The sequence below is a fragment of the Nomascus leucogenys genome, chromosome 23 (genome assembly GCF_006542625.1).
Source record: "Nomascus leucogenys isolate Asia chromosome 23, Asia_NLE_v1, whole genome shotgun sequence".
Lineage (NCBI taxonomy): Eukaryota > Metazoa > Chordata > Mammalia > Primates > Hylobatidae > Nomascus > Nomascus leucogenys.
The window spans coordinates 15,223,802-15,248,598 of record NC_044403.1 but is presented as its reverse complement, the minus strand read 5'-3'; the positions used below and the strand labels follow the sequence as shown (position 1 = coordinate 15,248,598).

The 24,797-nt window shown below is 35.5% G+C and overlaps 1 protein-coding gene across 3 annotated transcripts in view; it reads right to left on the bottom strand.

Moving 5' to 3' along the window:
- PLCZ1 (phospholipase C zeta 1) overlaps positions 1–24,797 on the bottom strand; it is a 53,100-nt gene that overhangs the window by 12,044 nt on the left and 16,259 nt on the right. For 2 of the 3 annotated variants that reach the window (XM_003265572.4, XM_012502337.2), the window contains exons 5-10: positions 21,960–22,161; positions 15,408–15,552; positions 8,564–8,713; positions 5,102–5,186; positions 4,932–4,999; positions 3,233–3,389 (exon numbers count right to left, since the gene is read on the bottom strand). In XM_003265572.4, coding sequence (XP_003265620.1) covers positions 3,233–3,389; positions 4,932–4,999; positions 5,102–5,186; positions 8,564–8,713; positions 15,408–15,552; positions 21,960–22,161 — 807 coding nt within the window. The remainder of the gene's footprint in view (positions 1–3,232; positions 3,390–4,931; positions 5,000–5,101; positions 5,187–8,563; positions 8,714–15,407; positions 15,553–21,959; positions 22,162–24,797) is intronic. The other variant, XM_030804525.1, reaches the window with a different exon arrangement.

The window sequence follows — 24,797 nt, the reverse complement described above, 5'->3', positions numbered from 1 at the left end:
CATCCAAATTATTTCACTTTGTTGTAAGAATACATAAAACTCCAAAATATAATCCATTCATTTTTCAAAACAAAAGCAGCATTTTCCCTTATATTTTTCCACTTTGATTTTCACAGTAGGGCAGAATCATATGGAAGTCACACAAAGCTATATGATTCCAGCTAAATTAATCCTACTGAACATTTCACAGGTTCTCAGGGTTGAAAGGCACCCCAAAGTTGTCCAGTTCGACTTCCAATCCCTTCACTCCAGCATCTTCCCCCAAAGTTTATTCAATCTGTGTTTACATCTCTCCATTGAAAAACTCTTGATGCTTTTAATTATTCCAAATGTCGTTCTTACTGGGATAGTCTCTACGTATTTGTAGTATACACACAAACAGGAACAAACATACACATACCGTCTATTTTAGTTTTTGTACATATTCCTTGTGTTTCTTCTTGTCTATATAACATTTAAGTCACTTGAGATTCAAATTAACTTAAACCCTTTACCATTTGGCACCTTCTTCAAATTTTTGAACACACATTTCATGCTTCTCCAAGGATTGCCTTTTTTCATTAAACAGATCCTGTTTCTGCAACCATTCCTGCTGATATAGTGACTCATCATGGGAGAATGGCTATTGCTTATGGCTCACTTCATTTGCTAATCCAACTAGAATAGAATCACCTCTCCCCTCACCCTAAATACTATTATTTAGGAAGCATTGTCAAATTAAAAATTACAGTTAATTTTATCAATTTTTATTTTCAAAAGTTACACATTCCTTGAGAGAAAGTTTATTTTGAAACCATGTGTGTATAAATACAGCATAGGTGTCCAAGTATCATGCTCCCTTATCTAGTCCTAACAGATGTCTGTCCTTAGGCAAAACACATACTCTTCTGAGTCTTAATGTTTCTCATTTACAAAGTAATAAATGTGAATGATGACTAAGGTCTCATAACATAATATGATTTCGTTATTTCTGAGATTAACCTTTAGAAAATAAACATGTTTGTTATTACAAATGCAGTTCATGTTTACTGTAAAATAGGAGGACATCAAAGAACAAATCAAACCATATGTCATCATTCAATTGATAACCACTGATAACTCCTTCATGTATATCTTCCCATTCTTTTGTATGTGTGTAATTTTTAGTTGAATGATAATGTTTGTTCCCTTTCACAAACTACTCTTTATTTACTAAAATAATGTGAACATCATTGCATTTCAATAATATTCATCTACATTTTTTTAATGATTTTTATTATGTTTATAATGATAATTGGCATCCTTGAAGTTAAACCTTTGCAGACATCATTGATTATTTACTATTAATGTTTGGTGCAAGAAAAATGCTCTACACCCCTTCAAAGAAATGGTAATGCTATACTTTGACTCTGCTCTATCCAATTCCTTTCCAAAATTTTTGCAAGTATTTAATATGATGGGAGTAATATAATTAAAATTAATTTATTCTGTACCCACAGGTCCTGTCCTCATGAACAACAAAAATCCAATAATTTGAAGGAACAGAGACCAGTAAAGCATGTCATTCAAACTCTCTTAACCATACCTTACAGTAAGAAATACATTTTACAATCCAACACACATGCACCATGCACAATTGCTTCATAAAACCATATTTATTATTACTGCTTGCAATTCTATTCTATTCTATTCTATTCTATTCTATTCTAAATTCTATTCTATTCTATTCTATTCTAATTCTATTCTATTCTGTTATACTCCATTCCATTCCATTCCATCCCATTCCATTCTACTCTACACTAATCTATCCTATTCTATTATTTAACTGTAGTCCAGACCTACTGAATTGATTTTTGGTTACAACACACAGGTTAAAAAAGGAAAAGAGCCTTTAAAAAATCCAGAATCTCTCTAATAGATAGTTAGAGAATATGAACTAAAGTCTACTTCAAAATCTTTGGGTATCTATGGCCAGCCCAATAAGGTTAATCATTAAATCTATCAGAATCTGCACTCCCAAACTGCCAGCAACTTTTCTCAAGTCAATTGCGGGTGCTGATTTTCCTTCTGTGGTATTTCTACACAGGATGGTAGATTGCATTTTTTTAACTTTTAATTTTTGTGGGTACATAGATAAATATATGTATGGAGTACATGAGATATTTTGATAAAGATATACATCAGGGTAAGTGGTGTGTCCATCACCCCAAGCATTTATCCTTTGTGTAACAAACAATCCAATTATACTCTTTTAGTTATTTTTAAATGTACAATAAACTATTGTTGACTGTAGTCACCTGTTGCACTATCAAATACTATGTCTTATCCATTCTATCCAACTATAGTTTTGTATCCATTATTGTCCCTACTTCCCCCATACCCCTACTACAAAAAATAACTGCCATTTTTTAAGAATTAACAGAGTCACCTGGCTGTTAAGTTAGTTGCTCATTCCCTTTTAAGTTTGGGACATTCCCCACATAATGAGTCTTCTTCCCATTCTCTTTCTCAGGCCCCGTTTTACTTTGGGCACTGCCAAACAGAATAACCACCTCAGTTTTAGAATTAGAGGCAGTGAAAAGAAGATTCAGAGACAGATGGCACCTCTAGAGGTGTGCAGTGGGGCACGCACAATCTGCACAGCCATCTGGTAGTCCAGCCTGGGCGCCATGTCTTCCCCTTCCTTCACCATAGACATACAGCCTCCAAAGTCTGATTAACCCTACCCTCTTCAATGCCTATTAAATCCACAAAGTTCACCCTGTCTCCGCTCTCACTGCCATAAATCTTTATTACCACCTTCCTGCCTGCAATCTCGCCCTTTGGCTGCTATCAGAGGTATCGTTTAGAAATACAGCGGATCATGCCACTCCTGAGAGTTCAATCTTCTCCTGCTCACCTTCGCTTCCAGGACAAAGGTCAAGCCTTCTAATTTGGCTCTGCCTCCCTCTGCAGCCCTGTCACTGCTCCGCTATACAAACTGCTCACAACAGCCCCCCAGCTCTCAATAAATGTGGCCACATTGGACATTCTCAATCAAAATGTCATGGCTTAGGAAAGTTAATTAATGGCTAAGTTCCGTGAAATAAAACTTAGTGAGACCTGAGTTATGTAATCCCATTCTAAATTATGTTAAATGTGTTGAAATTTTATGAGAATATACATTTTATAAATATCATTGAGCAATCTTAACACCCTAGCAGTGAATCTAACTCATTTAAACATTTCATCTATTTGAGTCATAAAAATTTACCTCTCAATTTTGAAAGTTTTCGGGCTTGTGTCTCCCCAATAGAATTATTTTCATTAAATTGCTGATATAATCTTGAATGTTGAAAGCTTTTGAACTTCTCAGCTTTAGTATAAATGACAAGATCAGATAAGGCCAGAGCAATTTTTAGCTTTCTGGTCTAAAAATAAAATGCAGTAATTTTACATTTTTATGCTAATCATTGGGAAAAAAATCTTTTTCTAGTAAAGAAAATACACTTTCAAATAAATGATTTTCATCTTTTCATAAGATTATCTCCTCAAATGCCATTTGATTAACTCAATGTGATTATTTTTGGGAACAAAAATATTTAATGTTAATATACGCTAGCTTAAATTTAAAAATCATGATTAATGTAATAAGTATTGAGGACCACAATTATTACTATTTATTTTTTCCTAAAGATCTCCGTGTATTCCCATGAATTTTATACATTTAGGAATTTTTGTCATGAATACATTTATATTGAAATGACTTCTATTACATAGTGAACATTTGCCATTTCGCAACCTGGCATCTATTTCTTTTACACTTCTTTTTAGCCATTGCCCAAGTTTTGTTTTGGGAAAACATTTCTTGCTCATGCTCAATCCAAGTATGAGTCAGGCAGATTGGGCCAGCTAAACAGAGCTTTGCACTCCCCTAGCAACAGTAATTGGTTAAGGGATGTGCGCATAACCAGATCAGAGCCAACATACAAAAAAAAAAAAAAGTTGCTTGCTCTGCCAAGAGATAGGCATTCCACTGGATTTGAAGCTGAAATGATATAAAGCTGAATCCTTGCAATAGCCATGCACCAACGCAGAGAAAGTGGGAGCAAAGCTGGAGAAAGAATTGAAGTTCTGCTGACTTTATGTGAGACACTGTATCAAGTCATTTTTTAAATTAAAATCCCTTTCACTGAACTTTTCATCTATGTAGGCCAATTAATTAATTATCATTTTATTTAAACCAGCTGGATTGGTTTTGTGTCACATGCGACCTAATATACTTTCTTTCATCATGCTAATGTATATACATATAACGCTATGTATTATAAACATTGAATCTTGTCTTTGTCTTTACTTGAGACCAGGGAAATTACGTTGTGTATCTCTGCATCTTTTGCACTTTGCACAAAGCCTGCTTCATAAGAAGGCATAATATTTATCAATTATAGAGAATTTTTTTTTTTTTTTTTTTGAAACAGGATCTCGTTCTGTTGCCCAGGCTGGAGTGCAATGGCACGATCTCAGCTCACTGCAACCTCCGCGTCCCAGGTTCAAGCAATTCTCCTGCTTCGGCATCCCAAGTAGTTGGAACTACAGGCATGCGTCACCATGCCTGGCTAATTTTTGTATTTTTGGTAGAGATGGGGTTTCACCATGTTGGCCAGGCTGATCTCAAACTCCTGACCTCATGTGATCCGCCCACCTCAGCCTCCCAAAGTGCTGGGATTACAAGCATGAGCCACCATGCTCAGCCTAGAGAAAAAAAATTTTTAAGCAGCTAACATAAGAAAAGAGGCAATTTAAAAAATTCATCTTCCACCATTGATGTTTTCAAAGTAAATTGTAAATGACTGACTAGAGTTTTTATAAGAAGGAAAATGATTTTTCTCCAGAATTTTAAAAAAATCTCCAAGAATAAAATTAGAAAACTTTCCAATCACCTGTAAGATTTTCACAAAGCACCACCTCACCTTCTTTTTCTTGAAAAGTATTACTCCAGGTAACTTTTTCACCCCTGTTTCCTTGTCTTGATTGTCTTCTAAAACAGATTCGAATACTTCTGATTCTTTGAATTTATCCTCCTCCTCCTCCTCCTCCTCCTCCTCTAGATCTGCCACTTCTTCCCATTCCTCCACCTTACCACGCTTATCAGAACCTTTTCTTTCACGGGTTTCCTTTAAGGTTCCTATTTTCTTATTTTTAACTAATATTTTGAATTTTAGTGCCTAAGGAAACAATTTGAGACATACAATTACATATTTACAAGTAAATTTGCGTTGTAACAGTCATTGAAAAGTGTTTCACTATATTTCCAATTAGCCTACAGTAATAAGATATGTAAGAACTCCATTTTTTTCCCATACCCCTATTCACATCTCAGTAGTGGAATGAATACAGTGATATAATGCTATTGACTGTAATTCACCAAAAAATAAGCCTGTTATTATTGAGACTTACCATATGCCATTTTTTTAATATTTCACAAGTTAGTACTATTCCAAAAATTTGAAATATGTGAAAAGTATATATATAAATACTTACCATGATATTGCAATTAAAAGGTTACAACTTCTGGTAGTAAACGCTTCAGCTCATCATTTTCTTATCCAACATTAAAAAGTATTAATTGAAATCAGGTATATTAAAATGTCTATCATAAGTGTCTGGCATCTAGCATAGACTACATTAAAGATTCGTAATAAAGGCTCTCAAATCTCTTCTGTATTACACATAAACATCATTAACTTAATATTTTCTGTCCTTCAAACTTAGAAGCATAGCAAAATTTACCATCAGTGTCACTTGTTCTAAATTTGAAGGCTTCTGGTTCCATTCTTTCACTTGGTTATTCCTGCCCTTAGGATAATTTCTTTAATTTAACAAGTACATTTAAGTACCAGCTCTCTTATATACAATGCTGAAACCTGGATTATAAAGTAAAGTTCTTTTCTCCAAGGAGCTTTGATTGTCCTTTCCCTTTTGTCATCCTCAGGTATCCATTCAAATTATTCCATCATCTTGGGTCGTCCCTCTTTCACCATGACCCTTATGATACTCTCTACTGCAGAGTTTACCAAATGCACTCTGCAATCCCATGCATCAAGAATATTATCAGAAGTGCTTGGAAAAGGGACAAATTCCTAGGATCTGCTTCAAAATAAGGGAATCAGAATCTTGAATTGTGGGGCTGGAATTGGGCCTCCTTAAGTCTCTAGGCAATTCTGTTACACACAAGGACTGAATATTGTAGGATAAGGTAATTTTTTTTTTTTTTTTTTTTTAGATAGAGTCTCACTCTGTCACCCAGGATGGAGTGCAGTGCATGGTCTCAGCTCACTGCAACCTCCACCTCCCGGGTTCAAGAGATTCTCCTGCCTCAGACTCCCAAGTAGCTGGGATTACAGGGTAACTTTAATTCTTCATTTACTCATTGAAAAGCACCTCCCTGCTTTAGTATGGAGCTAAAATTTGAATGAAAGCTATGTACGGGAATGCTAGAAAAATAGATTCATACATAATAGGAAGCGGGATTCTCTTCCAAGAAAGCTAAAAATTATAAGTTCCAGAACTGGACTATGATTCGGGTTTAATCTTTGATGATATGTTTCGAAATTCTTTACTATTTCTTTTCTGCCACAGTTGAACACATTGAGTCTGTGGGCATTCTTATGCCACAAAAGAACCGTGGTCTTTCCATTTATCACACAGTTCATTTTTTTCTGTCTCAGTTCTGTCATCAGCCCTATATTTCTTGTGACTAGTGTCACAACACTTTCACTTGAAAATTTTTCACTGATTTAAATAAAATGTTAAAAGAAGTAAAATTTGAGGATCTTCCAAATTTATTATGTCAAGGAGAAAAGTTCAGCCCTGGAAACAGTCATGTAATACAGCTGTTTTTCTTCGATGGTGCATGACCATTGCTTTCTGACCTTTGTGCTGAGATGTTATACATTGGCCAGACTCCTCATTCTTTATTCAAACCTAGACTAAATGACCTTAGAGATAGAGAACCTTGTGATTACCTCTTTACAATAGAATGTTAAGCAAACCCCTTAGAGTGTAATCAACCGTAGCCAATCAAATCTTAAATCTGTATGTTAACCCTTGTATGGAAAATACTGTAATTCTGTTCTGTACCTCTGTTTTTGCCTGTATAAAACAATTTTCACTTTTTCCCACACCAGGAGCAATGACTACTATTCTTTGCTGTCTTGTGTGTCCCAGAAAGCTACCCTTACACTTTGCACTTGAATAAATTCTTCTAACTGAATCCCAAGCCTTTTGATTATTTTAAGTTGGCAAAAAAAAAAAAAAGGAAAATATAGAGGGAAATACCCAAATATTATAAAAATATTGTTATGTCTAGCAAAAATGAAGACATGTCAAAACCAAACTATTTGTTGTTAGACAATACTATTCATCAAAAAGAAAGTGTATTTATAATCTGATAAAATTTGGGATAGGGAGAAAGGCCCAGCAAAGAAAACTAAGCAGGAGTGGTCAAAGAGGAGTGAGGGAAGGCTAAAGAATGTGGTGTTACAACAGAAAGTAATTCAGGGAAAGGAAGTGGAGGCCCACAGTATTGAATGTTAATGGGAGGACAACCAGACCAGGACTAAAAGAGGTTCATTAGAATTTATCAGTAAGAAAATCTTTGATGAATGTGATGGAAACTTTCCTGTGAAGCAATTAGAAGAGAAAGAGGGACTGAATAGGTTGCAAGGAGACAATAAAATGAAAATTTGGGCTGTGAGAGGGAGTAATTTCTTTCTTTTTTTTCATTAAGAAGGAGTTTCGCTCTTTTTGCCCAGGCTGGAGTACAGTAGCTCAATCTTGGCTCACTGTAACCTCTGCCTCCCGGGTTCAAGTGATTCTCCTGCCTCAGTCTTCCTAGTAGCTGGGATTACAGGTGGATGCCACAACACCCAGCTAATTTTTGCATTTTTAGTAGAGACAGGGTTTCACCATGTTGCTCAAGGCTGGTTTCGAACTCCTAACCTCAGGTGATCTGCCTGCCTCGGCCTCCCAAGGTGCTGGGATTATAGGCATGAGTCACCGCACCCGGCCATAGAAACGGAGTAATAAAGAGACAGCCAGAGAGAGAAGTGAAGTCCTGATGGTAGATGTGGATGTGATTTTTCAAAGCAAATACTTCAGTATGCCCAAATTAAGATGGAAAGGGTCATAGAGACGGAAATTGAAAAGAGTAGATTTTTTGAAGGGGAACTTGCTACCCAGCTGTTGAGATATTGGGTACTGACTCTATTTATAGTCTAGAACTTTTGCCACTTTCTAGGACTTTTGCCTGTAAAACATACTAAATTTCTGGTCCCTAATACTAATTGCTTTGATATTGTGGACCCATGGGGTAGGAGACACAATCAAAATGTGGGTTGTATATATATAATTTTTATCGAAATATATTCACCTAAATGTTCATGAGAACATTCCCTAGGCAACATTGCAAAGATAAACCTCTATACGTGATCAAAACTAAGCATTTTCATTGGTCTCTAGCCCAGTTTCACGGGCCAATACAACAGTGACATGTTTTCATGCACTTTTTTCTTAACCTGAGTTTCTCAGAAAAAAATGTTACCTCTGGTGATGGTAGAGTATCAGGAAAATCATCAAGCATATCAGAAAGCAAGGACTCTCCAAAAGTAGCCTGCAAATTGTCTGCCATTACTTCTTGTTGGGCAGTGGAGCAGTGATTTTCTAAAGAGAGCACCACTGGGTAGTCAGATGTCTAAAAAAGTAACCATTACTATGGTTATTCATCAAAACTTCTAAATAATTGTAATGCAATTAATATAAGTGCTTAATGTATTTTAAAACCTACTTCTAACGTTTAGCACCTTTGCAAAATAAATATTCTTTAAACTGAAAGTACTTTTGAGTTTGGCAAAACGGAGACCATTAAATCTGCATAAAAAGAAAAATGTATTACTATTTGCACCAAAAGAATAGGAACAACTGAAGCATCCATCGGTGAGTACTTATTTAAATAAATTATACTGGCTGGGCTTGGTGACTCACACCTGTAATCCCAGCACTTTGGGAGGCTGAGGTGGGCGGATCACCTGAGGTCAGGAGTTCGAGGCCAGCTTGTCCAACATAGCGAAACCCCATCTCTACTAAAATTACAAAAATTAGCCAGGTGTGGTAGCATGTGCCTGTAATCCCAGCTACTCAGGTGGCTAAGGCAGGAGAATCACTTGAACCCAGGAGGCAGAGATTACAATGAGCCGAGGTTGCACCATTGCATTCCAGCCTGGGTGACAGAGCAAGACTCCATCTTAAAAATAACAATAATAATAATAAATAAATTATACCATATCCATATAAAGGAATGATATAGACCAATTAAGAAGAAGGCAGGACGAGCATGGTGGCTCACACCTGTAATCCCAGCACTTTGGGAGGCCGAGGCAGGTGGATCACCTGGGGTCAGGAGTTCGAGACCAGGCTGGCCAACATGGCAATACCCCGTCTCTACTAAAAATGCAAAAAAAGAAAATTAGCTGGGCGTGGTGGCAGTTGCCTGTAATCCCAGTTACCTGGGAGGCTGAGGCAGGAGAATTGCTTGAACCAGGAGGCGGAGGTTGCAGTGAGCCGACATTGCACCACTGCACTCCAGCCTGGGTGACGGAACGAGACTGTCTCGAAAATAAAAATAAAAAAAAAAGAAGAAGACAGAGCTATCTATACTGCTATAGAAAGTTATCTATGGGTTTATGAAGAAAAGCAAGTTACCAAAAAGTAGGATGCTATATTTTTATTGTTAATATACAAATGTTTAGAGATTTTAAAACGTGAAACAAAAACATTATTAACACTGATGAGTTGGGGGAAATGTTAATATTCTGCTTTTTCAGTTTTAAGTTCTGTAATTAAAACTAATTGTTTTAGAATTAGAAACAAAGATAAAGATATTTCCAGTTTCTAATAGCAAAGGAGTTTTATTAAGTGAAGGTGGCTCTACAAAGGTATTTTCTGCCCTTTCTCATTGCTGCAACTTCAACTTGCCATAAAATAGGGAACAAAACATCATTGGATCTTATTTATAATTTTTTTCTTTGTTTTGATTTCATATCTACTTATCAGGGCACAAATTTACCAATTTGTAAACAAGCCAGGGGATCACAAGTCTTACTGCATTTTCACAGCACTGAGAACAGAGTAGATTATTACTATGTCTTTTTAATGTATGAGTGTATTGCTCTGTAGCTGCTGTGACAAAAATTACTACAAACTTCGGAGGCTTAAAACAACAACATTTATTCTTTCACTGTCTAGTCACCAGAAGTTTGAAATCATTTTCACTGGTCTCAAATCAAGGTGTTGGTAAGGCTGCACTCCCTTGGAAGGCACTGGAGAAGAATCCTCCTTGCCTTTTCCAGGTTTGGGTGGCTGCCCACATTCCTTGGCTTGTGGCCACATCTCTCTAATCTCTGTCCCTGTCTTCCCATTGCCTCCTCCTCTCGTGTATCAAATCTCTCTCTACTTCCTTCTTATAAAAGCCCTTATGATGGTGTTTAGCGCCCACTCAGATAATCCAGAATAATCTCCCCATCTAGAGGTCTTTAACTTAATTACATCTACAAAGACACTTTTTCCAAATAAAACAACATTTACAAGTTCCAGGAATTAAAACTTAATACTTAATTTTTTTGGAAGCCCTTATTTGACCTACACAATGACCTTCTCAACTAGAGTGAGTCTACTGACTCACTCTGATCCCAAAAGAATAGGTAAAGTTTTTTCCAAATATAATAAGTAATTCTGAGAACGGGCAAAGTGATGGCCTAAAAGGTGGATTCTTCCATGAGGCCCTGACATCACTGACATCATTTCTCTTTCTTCTGGGCTCCATCTTCTGGGAAGATCCTCTTTCTTTTATCTTCCTCGGCCACATTGAAAGTGGATGTTGAGGAGTTTGTTCTCTTGAAAGCCAAGCAATGTTTGCAGCCCATTTCCTTACCAAAGGCTGTTTTAAGGCTCACCTAAGAGTCATACTTATGGGGATTTTTGGCAATATAAGTTCCTCAAAACTTCGATTTCTTACGTATTTATTCTAGTAAACTCATGCAACTAGACCCAATTATGACTTCCCTAGTCATAATTATCATCTATTTAATTTCATGTCCTCTTTTTCCAAATTAATAGTGACTACCTTGCGTAGGAAGTCTAAACTTTAATCTTATCTATGCTGCAAAACTGAGTCACCTTGTTTGGCTGGGAAGTCTCATTGAGTCTCCACTGCTCAAAGCCTTGTTTAAAATCTCACTTCTTGCTCTTTTGGGTGTTTTTAAATACAGTTTATTGTGTATACTTAAGGTATACAACATGATGTTATGGGACACACGTAGATAGTAAGAAGGTTATTATAGTGAATCCAATTAACATATCCATCTATCCATCATTTCACAGTTACCCTTTTTATAATTTCTATGGCAAGAGCAGCTAAAATCTACTCATTCAGCATGAATACCATACACAGTACAATTTTATTAGCTATAATCCTCATATGATACGTTAGATGTCTAGACTTTTTCATCCTACATATGTGCTAGTTTGTAGCCTCTGACCTACCTTTCTCCATTTTCTTCTCCCTCCCCACACCTCGTTCCTGTCAACCACTGTTTTGTTCTATATCTCTGTACATTTGAGTTTTTTTTTAATTCCACATGTAAGTGAGATCAGGCATTATTTCTTTCTGTGTCTGGCTTATTTCACTTAACATAATGTCCTCACTCATGTTGTGGTAAATGGAAAGATCTCATTCTTTTTAAAGACTGAATCATATTCCATTGTATATATACATTTTCTTTATCCATTTGTCTGTCAATGACACTTAGGTTGTTTCCATATCATGGCTATTGTGAACAATTCTACAGTGAACATTGCAGCACAAAAACTTTATGAGATGGTTATTTAATTCCCTTTGGGTGTGTACCCAGAGGAGGGATTACTGGGTCATATGGTGGCTGTATTTTTTATTTCTTTAGAAACCTCCATGCTGTATTCCCATTGGTGGTACCCAACTACATTTCCATCATCAGTGTACAGAGTTCCCTTTTTGCCACGCCCTTGCCAACATTTCTTATCCTTTGACTTTTTGATGAGACCTTCTAACATGGGAAGACTGTGAGGTGGTATCTCATGGTGGTTTTGATTTGCATTTCCCTGGTGACTAATAATGTTGAGTACCTTTTCATATAGTTGTTGGCAATTTTTATGTCTTCTTCGGAGAAATGCCTATTCAGGTTTTTAATCAAGTTTTTTTTCCACTAATAAGTTGTATGAGGTCTTTATAAATTTTGGATATTACTCCCTTATCAGACACATGGTTTGCAAATATTTTTTCCCAATTCATAGGCTGCCCTTTTATTTTATTGGTTGATTGTTTCCTTTGCTGTGCAAAAGCTTATTAGTTTGATGTAGTTCCAGTTATTTATTTTTGCTTTTGTGATCTGAGCTTTTGATATAATATCAAAAAAAAATTGCCAAAGTCAGTGTCTAGGAGCTTTTCCCCTATGTTCCCTTCTAGGGTTTTCATAGCTCCTAGTAATATATGTAAGTTTTTTATCCATTTTAACTTGATTTGTTGCATATGGTGTAAGATAAAGATCTAATTTCATTCTTTAGCATGTTGAAATTCAGTTTTTTCAGTAACATTTATTGAAGATACTATCCTTTACCATTTTGTCTTCTTGGTCTCCTTGACAAAAATTAGGTTGACCATATATGCTTAGGTTGATCTCTAGGCTCTCTACTCGGTTCCACTGGTCTATATGTCTGTTTTTCTGCACAGGACCATGCTGTATTGATTACTATAGCTTTGTAATATAATTTTAAATCAGAAAGTGTAATGCCTCCAACTTTGTTCTCATTTCTCAGAATTATTTTGGCTATTTGAAGTCTTTTATACTTATTTACAAATTTTAGGACTTTTTTTTCTATTTCTATGAATAATGCCATTGGAATTTTGATAAGAATTGCATTAAATCTGTATATTGTAGCCTAGTATAGTTGCTCACACCTGTAATCCCAGCACTTTGGGAGGCCAAGGTGAGAGGATCTTCTGAGGCCGGGATTTTGACACCAGCCTCGACAACATAACAATACCACACCCCAAGGGAAAAAAACCCTGTGTATTGCTTTAGATATTGTGAACATTTTAACAATATTATTTTATATCTTCTGATTCAGGAGCATAGGATATCTTTTCATTTATTTGTGTCTCCAATTTCTTTCATCCATGTTTTATAGTTTTCAGTGTACAGATCTTTCACCTCCTTGGTTAAATTTATTCCTAGATATGTCATTTTTATACTATTGTAAATGAGATTATTTTCTTAATTTCTTTCAGTTAGGTCACTATTTGCATATAAAAATACTACTGATTTAAATATGTTGATTTTGTGTTCTGCAACTTTACTGAATTCATTTATGAGTTCTAACAGGGTGTTTTGTACGGAATCGTTGGGCTTTTTCACAGACAGGATTATGTCATCTGCAAATAAACATAATGTTGCTTCTTTTCTTCCCATTGGAAATAATAGAAAGTATTGCATTTTGTCTCTTTTTCTTATCTAGTTGCCCATTTCTTGCTTTTTGGAATCTTAGAAGCTGTAGGCTTTTCATCCTTGCAAGGCCTTTGCATTTTAAGACTGTCGCTATTTTTTTTTAACTCATTTTTCCACTCTGAATTAGGTGAGGGAGTTAGCCATACAAATATTTGGGAAGAGTATTTCATATAAAGGGGGAATAGCAAGTACAAAGGCCTTGAGACGTGTCTGAAAAAGACTAAGGAGGCCAGAATGGCCAAGTGAACAGGGATGGAGTAGCAGGAGAGTTAAAAGACGTAATGAAAAACTGACCACTTATGGCCTTGTGAGTCATTGTACAAATTTTAGCTTTTATTTTGAGCGAGGCCAAAGGCTTTGAGAAGGGGAATGACATAGTCTGAGTGCCCAAAAATCACTCTGGCTGATATGTTGAGATGAGATGGCAGGGGAATAAGAAAAGAAGCAAGAATATCAGAGAAGAGGGCAGTGGGATCATTTAAATGAGAGGTGATGTTGGTTGACTACGACAGTGACAGTAAGAATGGGCAGAGATAGTTAAATTCAGGATACATTTTAAAAGTAAAGCCAATATGATTTACTGAAGAATTGATTGAGGGGATTGAGAGAAGGAGAAGAAGGTTACAGTTGGCAAAAAGGTCTTGGCTAGAGCATATGAAAGTTGTCATTGATGAGATGGGGAAGAGCATGGCGAGAGCAGAACTAGAGAAATATCAGGTAGCTCAATTTTAAACATGTTAAGTTAAATATGCCTATTCATATCCAAGTGGTAATGTCAAACAGGCAGTTGTGTACATTGGTGTGAGTTCAAGAAAGAGACTGGAGTAGAAATAAATAAATTGAGAAATAACAGAAACTACATGTTTAGGAGAATCAGTGCCATACTCTCAATGTTTTTATATTAAGATAGAAATTGTTCATACATGATATTTGTATCTTTGAAATATTTATTTTGTACTCCATTTTAATATATAGTAGATAAATTTATATAAATTTGTGATTTTAAGTTTATGTTGACAGATGATGTAATGTATTGACATAGGAGAACTTCAAGTTTATTACATTTGTAAATTTAATGTATTAGGTACACATTACACAGTTTTAGTACGTAGTAAGAATTCTTTTTGATTGTAGTCATTTTGATTGTACTAAAATTGTACTATAATTGAAGTACTTAAGAAATCAAGGTGTTAAGTTTACAAAAACAACTTAAAATGTCTGAAGGTGCAAAATTACCCACGTTTATAAATGAAACCAGTGTTATTTAGAACTCTAACATTGAGGGATTGCAAAAACCTGCTCAATTTATAGAGTAGGATTCATAAACTGAGCTCAAATTCTAGGAATAACTATATCTTTGAATCTGTACTAAATTAAACATTTTTGAATCCAAAGTAAACTTCTGAACATTTCTTACTATATCAATAGCTGTCATTATAGTCATTAAAATGTCAACAATTGAAATGATGCATTGTTGACACATTTTATTTTGTCTTGAAAGTAAAAGAGTTGAATATTGGTAAAATATCTACTATTACCTAGACCAGTATTTCTCAAACTTTTCTGGCCATCATCCACAGTAATAAATATATTTTACATTGTGAAACAATGCACACACACACAAGTAAACAAAAAGTTCCATGAAACGCTATGTACCTTACCACCTGAAACTAACTTTGATAAATCTACCTTTAGCTATATACAACATGGATTTCACTGCCTACTAATGGATCATAACCCACAATTTGAAATATCATCTAAAGTAAGGCTAAGCATTATAGGATTTTGAAGCAAGAAAATTAAAATTGCTTCTGTTTAAATAGCTACAGTTGAACAAAGATGTGTACATACCATGAATGCATACTTGTGTATAGCTTGGATAACAGTTTTAAACAGAAGTTTGCTTGTGAGTGTGTAGCCATGATATACAACAGGTTCATTTTGTGCTCCATCCCAGCAGTCAATCTCCAAACAACGGCATCCTTTCACAAGGGCACTAGTAAAATTTCAGCAAAATAAAATGTTACTCCTGGACCATTAAAAATATATACCAAAGTATTAAAATATGCCAAAGACCATTTGTGATTTTATAATAAATGCATAAACGAGTCCATAAAACTCTATAAAAACTTGTCTTTGGGACAAGTTTTGAGTCTCTAGAAATTCGCATTAAAAAGGAAGACACACACCATCTGTGTAATACAATACTGTGTCTTTCTCTCTAGTCAAATGTTTTACTCTTGTGTGCTCTCCATACAAGCCTGGGTTTTCAGTAAGCAATGAAGATACCTGCTCCATAGTTGTAGCTCTGAAACATCCCTACTCCCAACCCATACAATTTTCCTTATGGTGGCATTTACTGTTCAGTGCCATACCATTGAAAAGTGATAATGTTCAAAGCCCTCTCAGAACAGTAAAACATATTAATAAAATCTTATCTAATTATTTCCTCATGTCAGGCTTTGGGGAATGGGGTATATGGTAGAAAGGGAAGGATAAAGAAAAGGCAAAGCATGACAATACTTGCTCTCTGGAAACAGTGTTGGCTAGACAGTATGGAAGCTAGAGGGCCTGGTGAATCAGCAAATAATCCTTCTTTCTCTAACCATTTAACATAAGGCCATCTCTAATTTTAATCCAAGTAAGCACTAGAGAAAATCAAGGTTTATGCAAAGGAAGCCTAGATACCTGCTCATCTATGTCTATTCGACTCATAATTTCACTAGGAGAAAAGTATGACCTGCTTGCCTCAGAATACAAGTTCACAGCTTTATCAAAACTGAGGAAAACATATTTCTACTTCTGCTGATATCTAAAACTGGGTCTGATTTTTCTACCTAAAAAATAAAAATCAGTTTCTTGATTTAAACATAAATTCTATCTTAGATTCATTAAATGAGTTGTACCCACTGGGTTTAAATTAATTTTCAGTGTTCATACTACAAGAGAGCAGTGACAGGATGCTTTATTAGCACATATGCTTTTATTTACTCTGTGTCAGCGGAAGCCGGTTGCATTCAGATTTTTCACTGACTTTATAATAATGAACATAAGCAAATAGGGATGTCTCAAAATCTTCATACCCAGCCCAGAGTAGGCCATTGTATGCCATCATGAAGTAGGTCATTTGCCCCAAACTACCAAGTGTTCACTCAAATTTCTTGATTTATGTGTAGATATTGTTTTATTGATTCATGCAAATATAGTGATAGCATTAAGATAATTCTTTAAATCATTTCACAGACACATACAAAGAATTGTATAGTTATTCCTATTATCTATGAACCTGGCCTGACATGGAGCTAATATGTGCCAACCACAGACAGGGTCAGCAACACTAACATGAGGCAATGGTTAGTGCTGGTTCTACAACAGCAGGGATTGAAATTTCAGGCCATAAAACATGTTTGACATAAACTGACTGTTAGTAAATATTTATTATGTTTATATTAGAAAAAATGGGAACTAGAGATGTGAGAAGAAAAGTGGAAGGCAGAAAAATGTGATCTTCTAAAGTGCGATCTTGGAAGAGACAAAACTGAATCTGAGAGCTGACTTGAAACACCAGGATCTTAGAATCGATACATACTAGGAAAGAGGTTAAAAAAGCTCCCTTGTCATACATAGAGATACTTTTCCATAGAAAACCAATAAGTACATGAAATTACCCCATGTCTACAGGCTACTGGTTTTCCACTGGGACGATTTTGCCTCACAGGAGGGATTTGGCAATGTCTGGAGACATTTTCGGTGCCACAACTGGAGATAGGGAGAGGTTTGTAACTGGCATCTAGCAGGTAACGGTCACAATGCTGCTAAACGTTCAGCAATGCACAGGACAGACCCCAACAACAAAGAATTATCTGACTCAAAAAATGCAAAGTTTGCGAAACCCTGCCATAAGTCATGACAACCTGGAGAAGCTCCTGTCATCCCAGCACCAAGTACTTATATAAAATCAGTAGTTTTTCCAAACAGAAACACTGAGCACCAAATGGGCCATATGAGAAAATGAACCTTTTAGATTTAGTTCTTCTTTGGAGATCTTATTTAGTCCCTTTCTAGGGAGACGACCCAAGAAGTACTTAGGTAAGAGATAGCTGAGAACAGATAAAACAATTATGACACTAAGTCAATGTACTGAATTCAGGACTGCCTAAAGTATGAGAGGGAGGGAGGGAAGGAGGGAGAGAGAGAGAGAAAAAAAAACCTTGTATACCCTTGGGAATAATAGAGATAAAAGATGGAAGAACTCTGATGAGGAAGTAAGGCATTCGAGAGAAGGAGAATTGGTGAATCTCATCTATCTTGGAGGCTTCACTAACCAAGCCAAATTTTTATTAAGAAAAATTAAATTCTTAATAAATTCTTTTGGGGTGTTTGGGGTTTTTTTGGTTTGTTTTTTTTTTTAGAGACAGAGTCTCGCTCTGTCGCCCAGACTGGGGTGCAGTGGCACAATCTCGGCTCACGCCATTCTCCTGCCTCAGCCTCCCAAGTAGCTGGAACTACAGGCGCTCGCCACCACGCCCGGCTAATTTGTGTATTTTTAGTAGAAACAGGGTTTCACTGTATTAGCCAGGATGGGGTTTTTTAATTTTGTTTTTTGTTTTTGTGTCTGTTTTTGTTTTTTTGTTGTTGTTTTTAAGATGGGGTCTCTTCCTGTCACCCATACTAAAGTGCAACCTGGTCCTAGGCACAAGTCATCATCCCACTTCAGCCTCGCAACTAGCTGGGACTACAGACACATGCTACCACATTTGGGTAATTTGCTTTGGCTTTTGTTTGTTTGTTTAAGTGCACAGTGCTTTATTTAGGCATGTGGCAATGCACTATAATGTAAAACTTCAGAGTTTTCTTAACTAATTGTCTTTGTATTGGAGAAATGGGCCTAGAATATTCATAGAGAAATCTTGTCTGGCCCATGGATACTCTCTGGGCAAATAAGGCAGAAGTTCTAAATTCGGCTACATTTGCAGAATTGCAAATGAATATATTTCTTGGCTTATGGATTTATTTATGTATTTAAAGTTGGAGAAGAAACAATGTTTATTTGTAAAGTTTCTTAATTTCTGTGGAAGAATGTTTGCTTTCCTGACTCGTATTTGATTATGACAGTAAATTGTCTTGCCTATTTTATCAACATAGAGTATGAGATCTCTGGAGTGCTGCCAGAGAACAGTCTTGAGCTTTTTACTTGGGTGGTGGAGGGAAGAAACCACCAAGAACCATATTGTGAAAGAAAACTTTTCATAAATAATATTGGCTCTTGCTACTTCTCTAGATAGTTTTAATTTTATCGATGGATCAAATCAACCTTTACAAAACTGCATATTCAGACTACATGGTTTGGTCTCCAGCAAAATGTTTTCAGTGATTGTGCAATGTCATGTCAACCACTTACATGTGGAGGCACATAAGAGAAAGTTTTATCTTCTCTAACAGTGATGTTGAGGACACTCCGCTATTTCACTTTGAGCCTCCTTTTTGGAAACAAATAGAGAAAATTTCTCTCTCATTCACTACAGTTTTTTATGATCATTGTAAACCTTGTAATTAATCCTGTTTCTCTCTTGACTTTGGCTGCTTAGAAAACTTATAGGTGATATTCTCCACGCATTCTAGAATTTGTACAGAACTTTGTGGTATGAAATTTCCACTCTTAACTTTATTTCATCTATTTATCTTTAAATTTCCTTCAAATACTTCCTATAAACTATCAAGGTATAAAATATTATAATTTTTGTTGTAACTTCTTTAGACTGTGTAATGTTATTTTTTCTATTTGAAGTTGAATTTTAACTGGTAATAAAAATAAATTTAAGAATCTTTTGGTACATTAAGATATTGAATGCTATACAACAGTAATATTCTTTTTCCTTTTGTAAATATGAGGAAATTGAGATACACAATGGTTATATCTGTCACAAAATTAACAGATGAGGGAAAGGGAAGAAATATGAATGCTAGAAACTTAAACATTGATATTTAAACACGATATTATGCCACTAGTCATAAGGAAAAATATTTTGAAAGACTTTCATACTAAGCATGTATCTTCCAAAGGTGGATAAAGAAACAGAAAAGTACAATTAAATTTAAATGTAAATTTGCGGTTGGGTGAAACTTTTTCTTGTAACGTAAAAGTAATTATATATATATCTAAATATAACTGCTTTAATATTTATATTTTCTCTCTTAAAAAATTAAAATAACAAAAAATGAACGGAAATTCCTATAATGAAATTATAGCTATAAATTGGGCTATCTTTACAGAATTCTAAATGAATACATTTCAAAATTTGTGAATTTATGTCATTACTTACATTTGAAATTAGAGAAGCAGCAATATTTACTTGTATGTTTGATATTATCTTGGAATTAGAAGATATCTTTTCTATTGATGGTTTTACCTTAAGTAATACTATCTAATCATTTGGTTTTAAATATCCCATATATACCGATGACTTCCAGTTCTCTTTTTCCAGTCTGATAACTTCTGAATTCCACATAAATATACCCAACTGACTATCTGATCTAGCCATTTGGTAACTAATTGGTATCTCAAACTTAACGTGGAAACCACAGAACCCTTGCATGTTGCCTCAAACCCTACAATGGGCTTCTCTCTTGGGCTTCAACGTCTCAGCCAACAGTATCACTGTAATTTGGTTATTGGAATGAAAATCTTGATTCCTCTCTTTCCCTCATATCTCTCTTCAAATCACCTGGTAAGTCATGTTCGCTATGTCTCCTAAAATTACATGGTCCCCAACATAGGATGGTTCAACTTACAATTTTTCAACATTATGACAGTGCAAAGAAAATATGCATTCAGTGGAAATCACATTTTGAATTTTGAATATTGGTCATTTCCCAAGCTAGCAATATGCTGTATGAGATACTCTGTCGCAAGATGTTGAGCAGCAGCAGTGAGCTACAGATCCCACTCAGCCACATGATCACAAGGGTAAACAACCAAAACTCTACAGTGTCCTGTGTTGCCAGTTTTGGGGGGTGCTTTGGGAGCGGGGATATGATTTAGCCCCACTGTAAGCTAGTGTAAGTGTGTTAAAGTAAGCTAGGTTAAGCTATAATGTTTGGTAGGTTAGATGTACTAAATGCATTTTCAACTTAAGATATTTTCAAGTATTGATACAATTGTGGATGTCACCACATTTTAAGTTGAGAAGCATCTACATCTCAAATTCAACCACTTGTCATCTCAGCTGCTGCCTCATGAGTTCACCACCAGCTATATCACCTGCACTGCTACATCATCTTCCCAAATCATCTTCTACCTCCACTCTGGCCCCATCAGTCATTCCTCCACATTACTGAATAAATCAAATTATGACACTATCTTAAGGAAAATCCTTCTCAGTGCAGCTGGAATAAAATCTATTCTCCTCTCCATGCTCTACAAGATCCTCATTAACTGATTCTGCCTACCTCCTCAAACTCACCTCCCTTCATTCACCATTGACTTGTTTCCAGCCACATTTGCCATTTTTCTCTCATTTAAACATGCCAAGCACTTACTCTGTTCAACATGACCTTCCTACTAGATCTTTCTAAGGCTTCCTGTATCATCACTCATGCCACAACTATTTCATTTCACCTCTTGAGAAGACTTTTCTGACAACTTTACCCTAAGTAACACCCTCCACCTCACAGTCACTTTCTATCACATTACCTTAGTTCATCTTCCCTGTATGATTCATTAACCCTTGAAAACATTTTTTTACCTGGTTATTATCTTTCTATCTGCTTGTACACAGATAAATATAGCAGCTTTGAAAATCTTGTTCAGCGATGTATCTGAGCTGACTGACTAAACTGAAGTCTGGTATTAACAGTATGATAGGTACACTGTTAGGTATAAAATCAGCAATGCAACGTGGATTATTTTTAATCTATGTAAACTATTTAACATGCAAGTCTATAAAAATCACTATCCATAAATGCAAATTTATACAATGTACTGTATTTATGTGTTGGCTTTAGTTATAGTATGTGTCCTGATGCCTTAGAATTAATTTTAACCATACTTATTAAAATCTAGCATCTTCTGACTAGCTAAATAAGAGTTTTCTTCATATGCTTTCCTTTGAGAAGTGTCTAGGTTATTCAGCAAACTTTGGAAGGGCCATAATCACGGAGAAGAGGTTAACAGGTGGGATTAGAAGGAAAGCATATGATACTAATGCATACAATAAATTACGTTGCCACTTCATCCAAATGTTGGATCTTCAAGATATGTACAAATAAAAATTCCTATTCCCTATGAGTTTGGATAACACAGAGAGTCTTCTTTTTATTGTGCACTCTTGCCTACTGAGGTAGACACTGCCAGGAACTTTCAAGTATTTTTAAATGTAATAGATTTAAAAATAAAATAAATACCTTACATATCCCCAAAGGTCACTTGGTCCCACTAATTGATCAGATACCAAATACGTGTTATGTGAAGATGAAATAAAATAATCATTTAATGGATGAGTCATATCTTGATAAACTTTTGTACATTCATTTTTAAACAGCAGACATTCACGTGAATCCATGTATCTTGTAAAACCTTCAAATGACATTTGGTGTGCTTTCCTAACTAAAAAAATAAAATAAGTTAAAAGGATGCAAAAATACCATTAGCAAGATAAAAAATTACATCTCACTTGTAAACTTACTCAGTAGTAGAGCATATTTCTAAAATATTCCTTTAGAATTAATATTAATACTATATTTATGTTGTTTGGAAACAAATTTTTGTAGTAAAACCTTCAGTTCTTCCATATTAACATTCAAGTAAAGAATATATTATTTGGCTGGGTGTGGTGGCTCACGCCTGTAATCCCAGCACTTTGGGAGGCCGAGGCGGGTGGATCACAAGGTCAGGAGATCAAGACCATCCTGGCTAACACGGTGAAACCCCGTCTCTACTAAAAACACAAAAAATTAGCCGGGCATGGTGGCCGGCGCCTGTAGTCCCAGCTACTCAGGAGGCTGAGGCAGGAGAATGGTATGAACCTGGGAGGTGGAGTTTGCAGTGAGCCAAGATAGCACCACCGCACTCTGGCCTGGGTAAAAGAGCGAGACTCTGTCTCAAAAAAAAAAAAAAAAAAAAAAGAATATATTATTTAATTATCTCTTTTTTATGTTTTGAAAATACCCAAAAGAAAAGTACATATATTATAGATCAATGAACTTCCACAAGCTACACATCTGGATAACTGGCACACAGGTTGAGGAACAAAGCATTGCAGTGTTCCAGAAGCCTGCCTCCGACTAACTTCCCCATCACTCACCACACCCAAGTATATCCACTGATCTGACTTCGAAAAGCATAGATTTAGTTTTCTTTGGTTGTTGTGCTTTACATGAATTGACTCAGACAGTATGTATTTTTGTACCTGGTTTCTTTTACTCAACATTATATTTCAAAGATTTATTCTTGTAGTTGCATGTAGTTATACATTGCTCATTCCCATTACTTTATAGTATTCCATTGTATGACTATGCCAGAATTTATTTATTCATTCTAGCACTGATAGGCATTTAGATAATTTCCTGTTTGGGGCTGTTACAAATTGTGCTGCCAAAAATAACCAGTAAATGTCTTTTGGTGCAAATATATACACATTTCTGTGTGGTGCATGCCTAGGAATGGAATTGCTGGGTCATTTGCATGTGATCATTTTTAGTAGTTAATCTCTGAACTTTTTTACTCTCTGTAATATATACCAAAATATCAGTCAAGCAGAAGAGTGGCTCTGGAAACAGACAGCCTGGACCCATATCCATTTAACTTGTTATATGACCTTGAGCATATTAGCTAACCTCTCCCTATCTGTGGAATGGGGGTAATAATAGGATCTAACCTTATATATTTACTCTATAATTTTTAGTTGCTATTATTGCTATTGATAGTTCATTTTAGCCAAAAAGAAAAGGTGACATGAGCATTCCCTTGATTACAGTGTGATCTTTGGCAGAGAATTTTATTTCCAGGAATTTATCCTACAGAAGTAGAGACTCAGACAGTGATGTACAAGAATGCTCACATTAGCCTTATTTATAAAAAGCAAGATAAGTGCGGGGGAATAAACAAATTAAAGCTCAAAATATGATAGAATACTAAGCAGCCATTAAGAATAATGTATCATAAAAATATAGTGATGTAAGTAAATGTTTATGACATCGTAAAAATGAAGAAGACAGCATTCAAACTGCTATTACTATTTTGGTTTAAAAAATAAAAGCTAGAAGAAAATAAATAAAATTTTTATAGGTATACAAAACCTCTATTTCAAAGCCATATAAATTTAGGAAGATAGAAGTGTATGGAGCAAATTAATCATTCATTGTAACAGTAATGACTTGCATACATTTATTATTTTTCCCTGTTTAATTAGCAGTAATTGGCTTACCCTTTTGAACTATTGAATAATTAAATAAATATCTTCGGTAATGGAATAGAAAATAAACTCATTTTGTTCACTTAAAAACTACCAGTTTGAAATGAGGACTGATCACATGGATTTTTAAAAACCTCATTTGGTATATGTCACATACCAATGAGGGATGAGGCTGAGGAACTTGGCAGCATTTGGAACTATAAGATCATAATTCAAATTGGCCTTAATAAGACACCAAAGTGATCAATAATCATGTAAATGAAATGCACGGTCTTGGCTGTGTTGGAGAGTATTTGAGGCAGGTGAAGGCTCAAAAGAGGAAATGGATGAACAGTATAATATTGTAGTTAAAATGCAAACACAATTCCAAAGTGTCACTGCCACCATCCCAATATCTCATTTGTATCTTTTAATTTACCACCTGAAGTTTACAGTGCCAAAGTAATTTTTTTGGTAATATTCTCTAGATCAGTGCTACTTAAAGTGCTCATCTGTAAACTGGTTGTTTCCAGTTGGCAATGACATAAAGAGCTTGAGCCAGAACATAAATCAATTCACTACTTCCTTAGAGAAAGTCTTGCTATTAAAAAAAAAAAAAAAAAGTCAACTGAACTCATCAGTTCTGCTTAGTGATATAGTCGCTTAGTATTCTGGCACAAGCTCTTTACCTTGCTGCAAACCTGCAAAAACTTAATGGTGCTGAGACCAAATTGTCACTAACACTGAACTCAATGACACCATTACAATGTTGAGAACCCTCCAAAATCTTTGCATGGCACTGAGTCATGAAGCCAAAATCTTTATTGTGGCCTATAAGAACCTATATGGT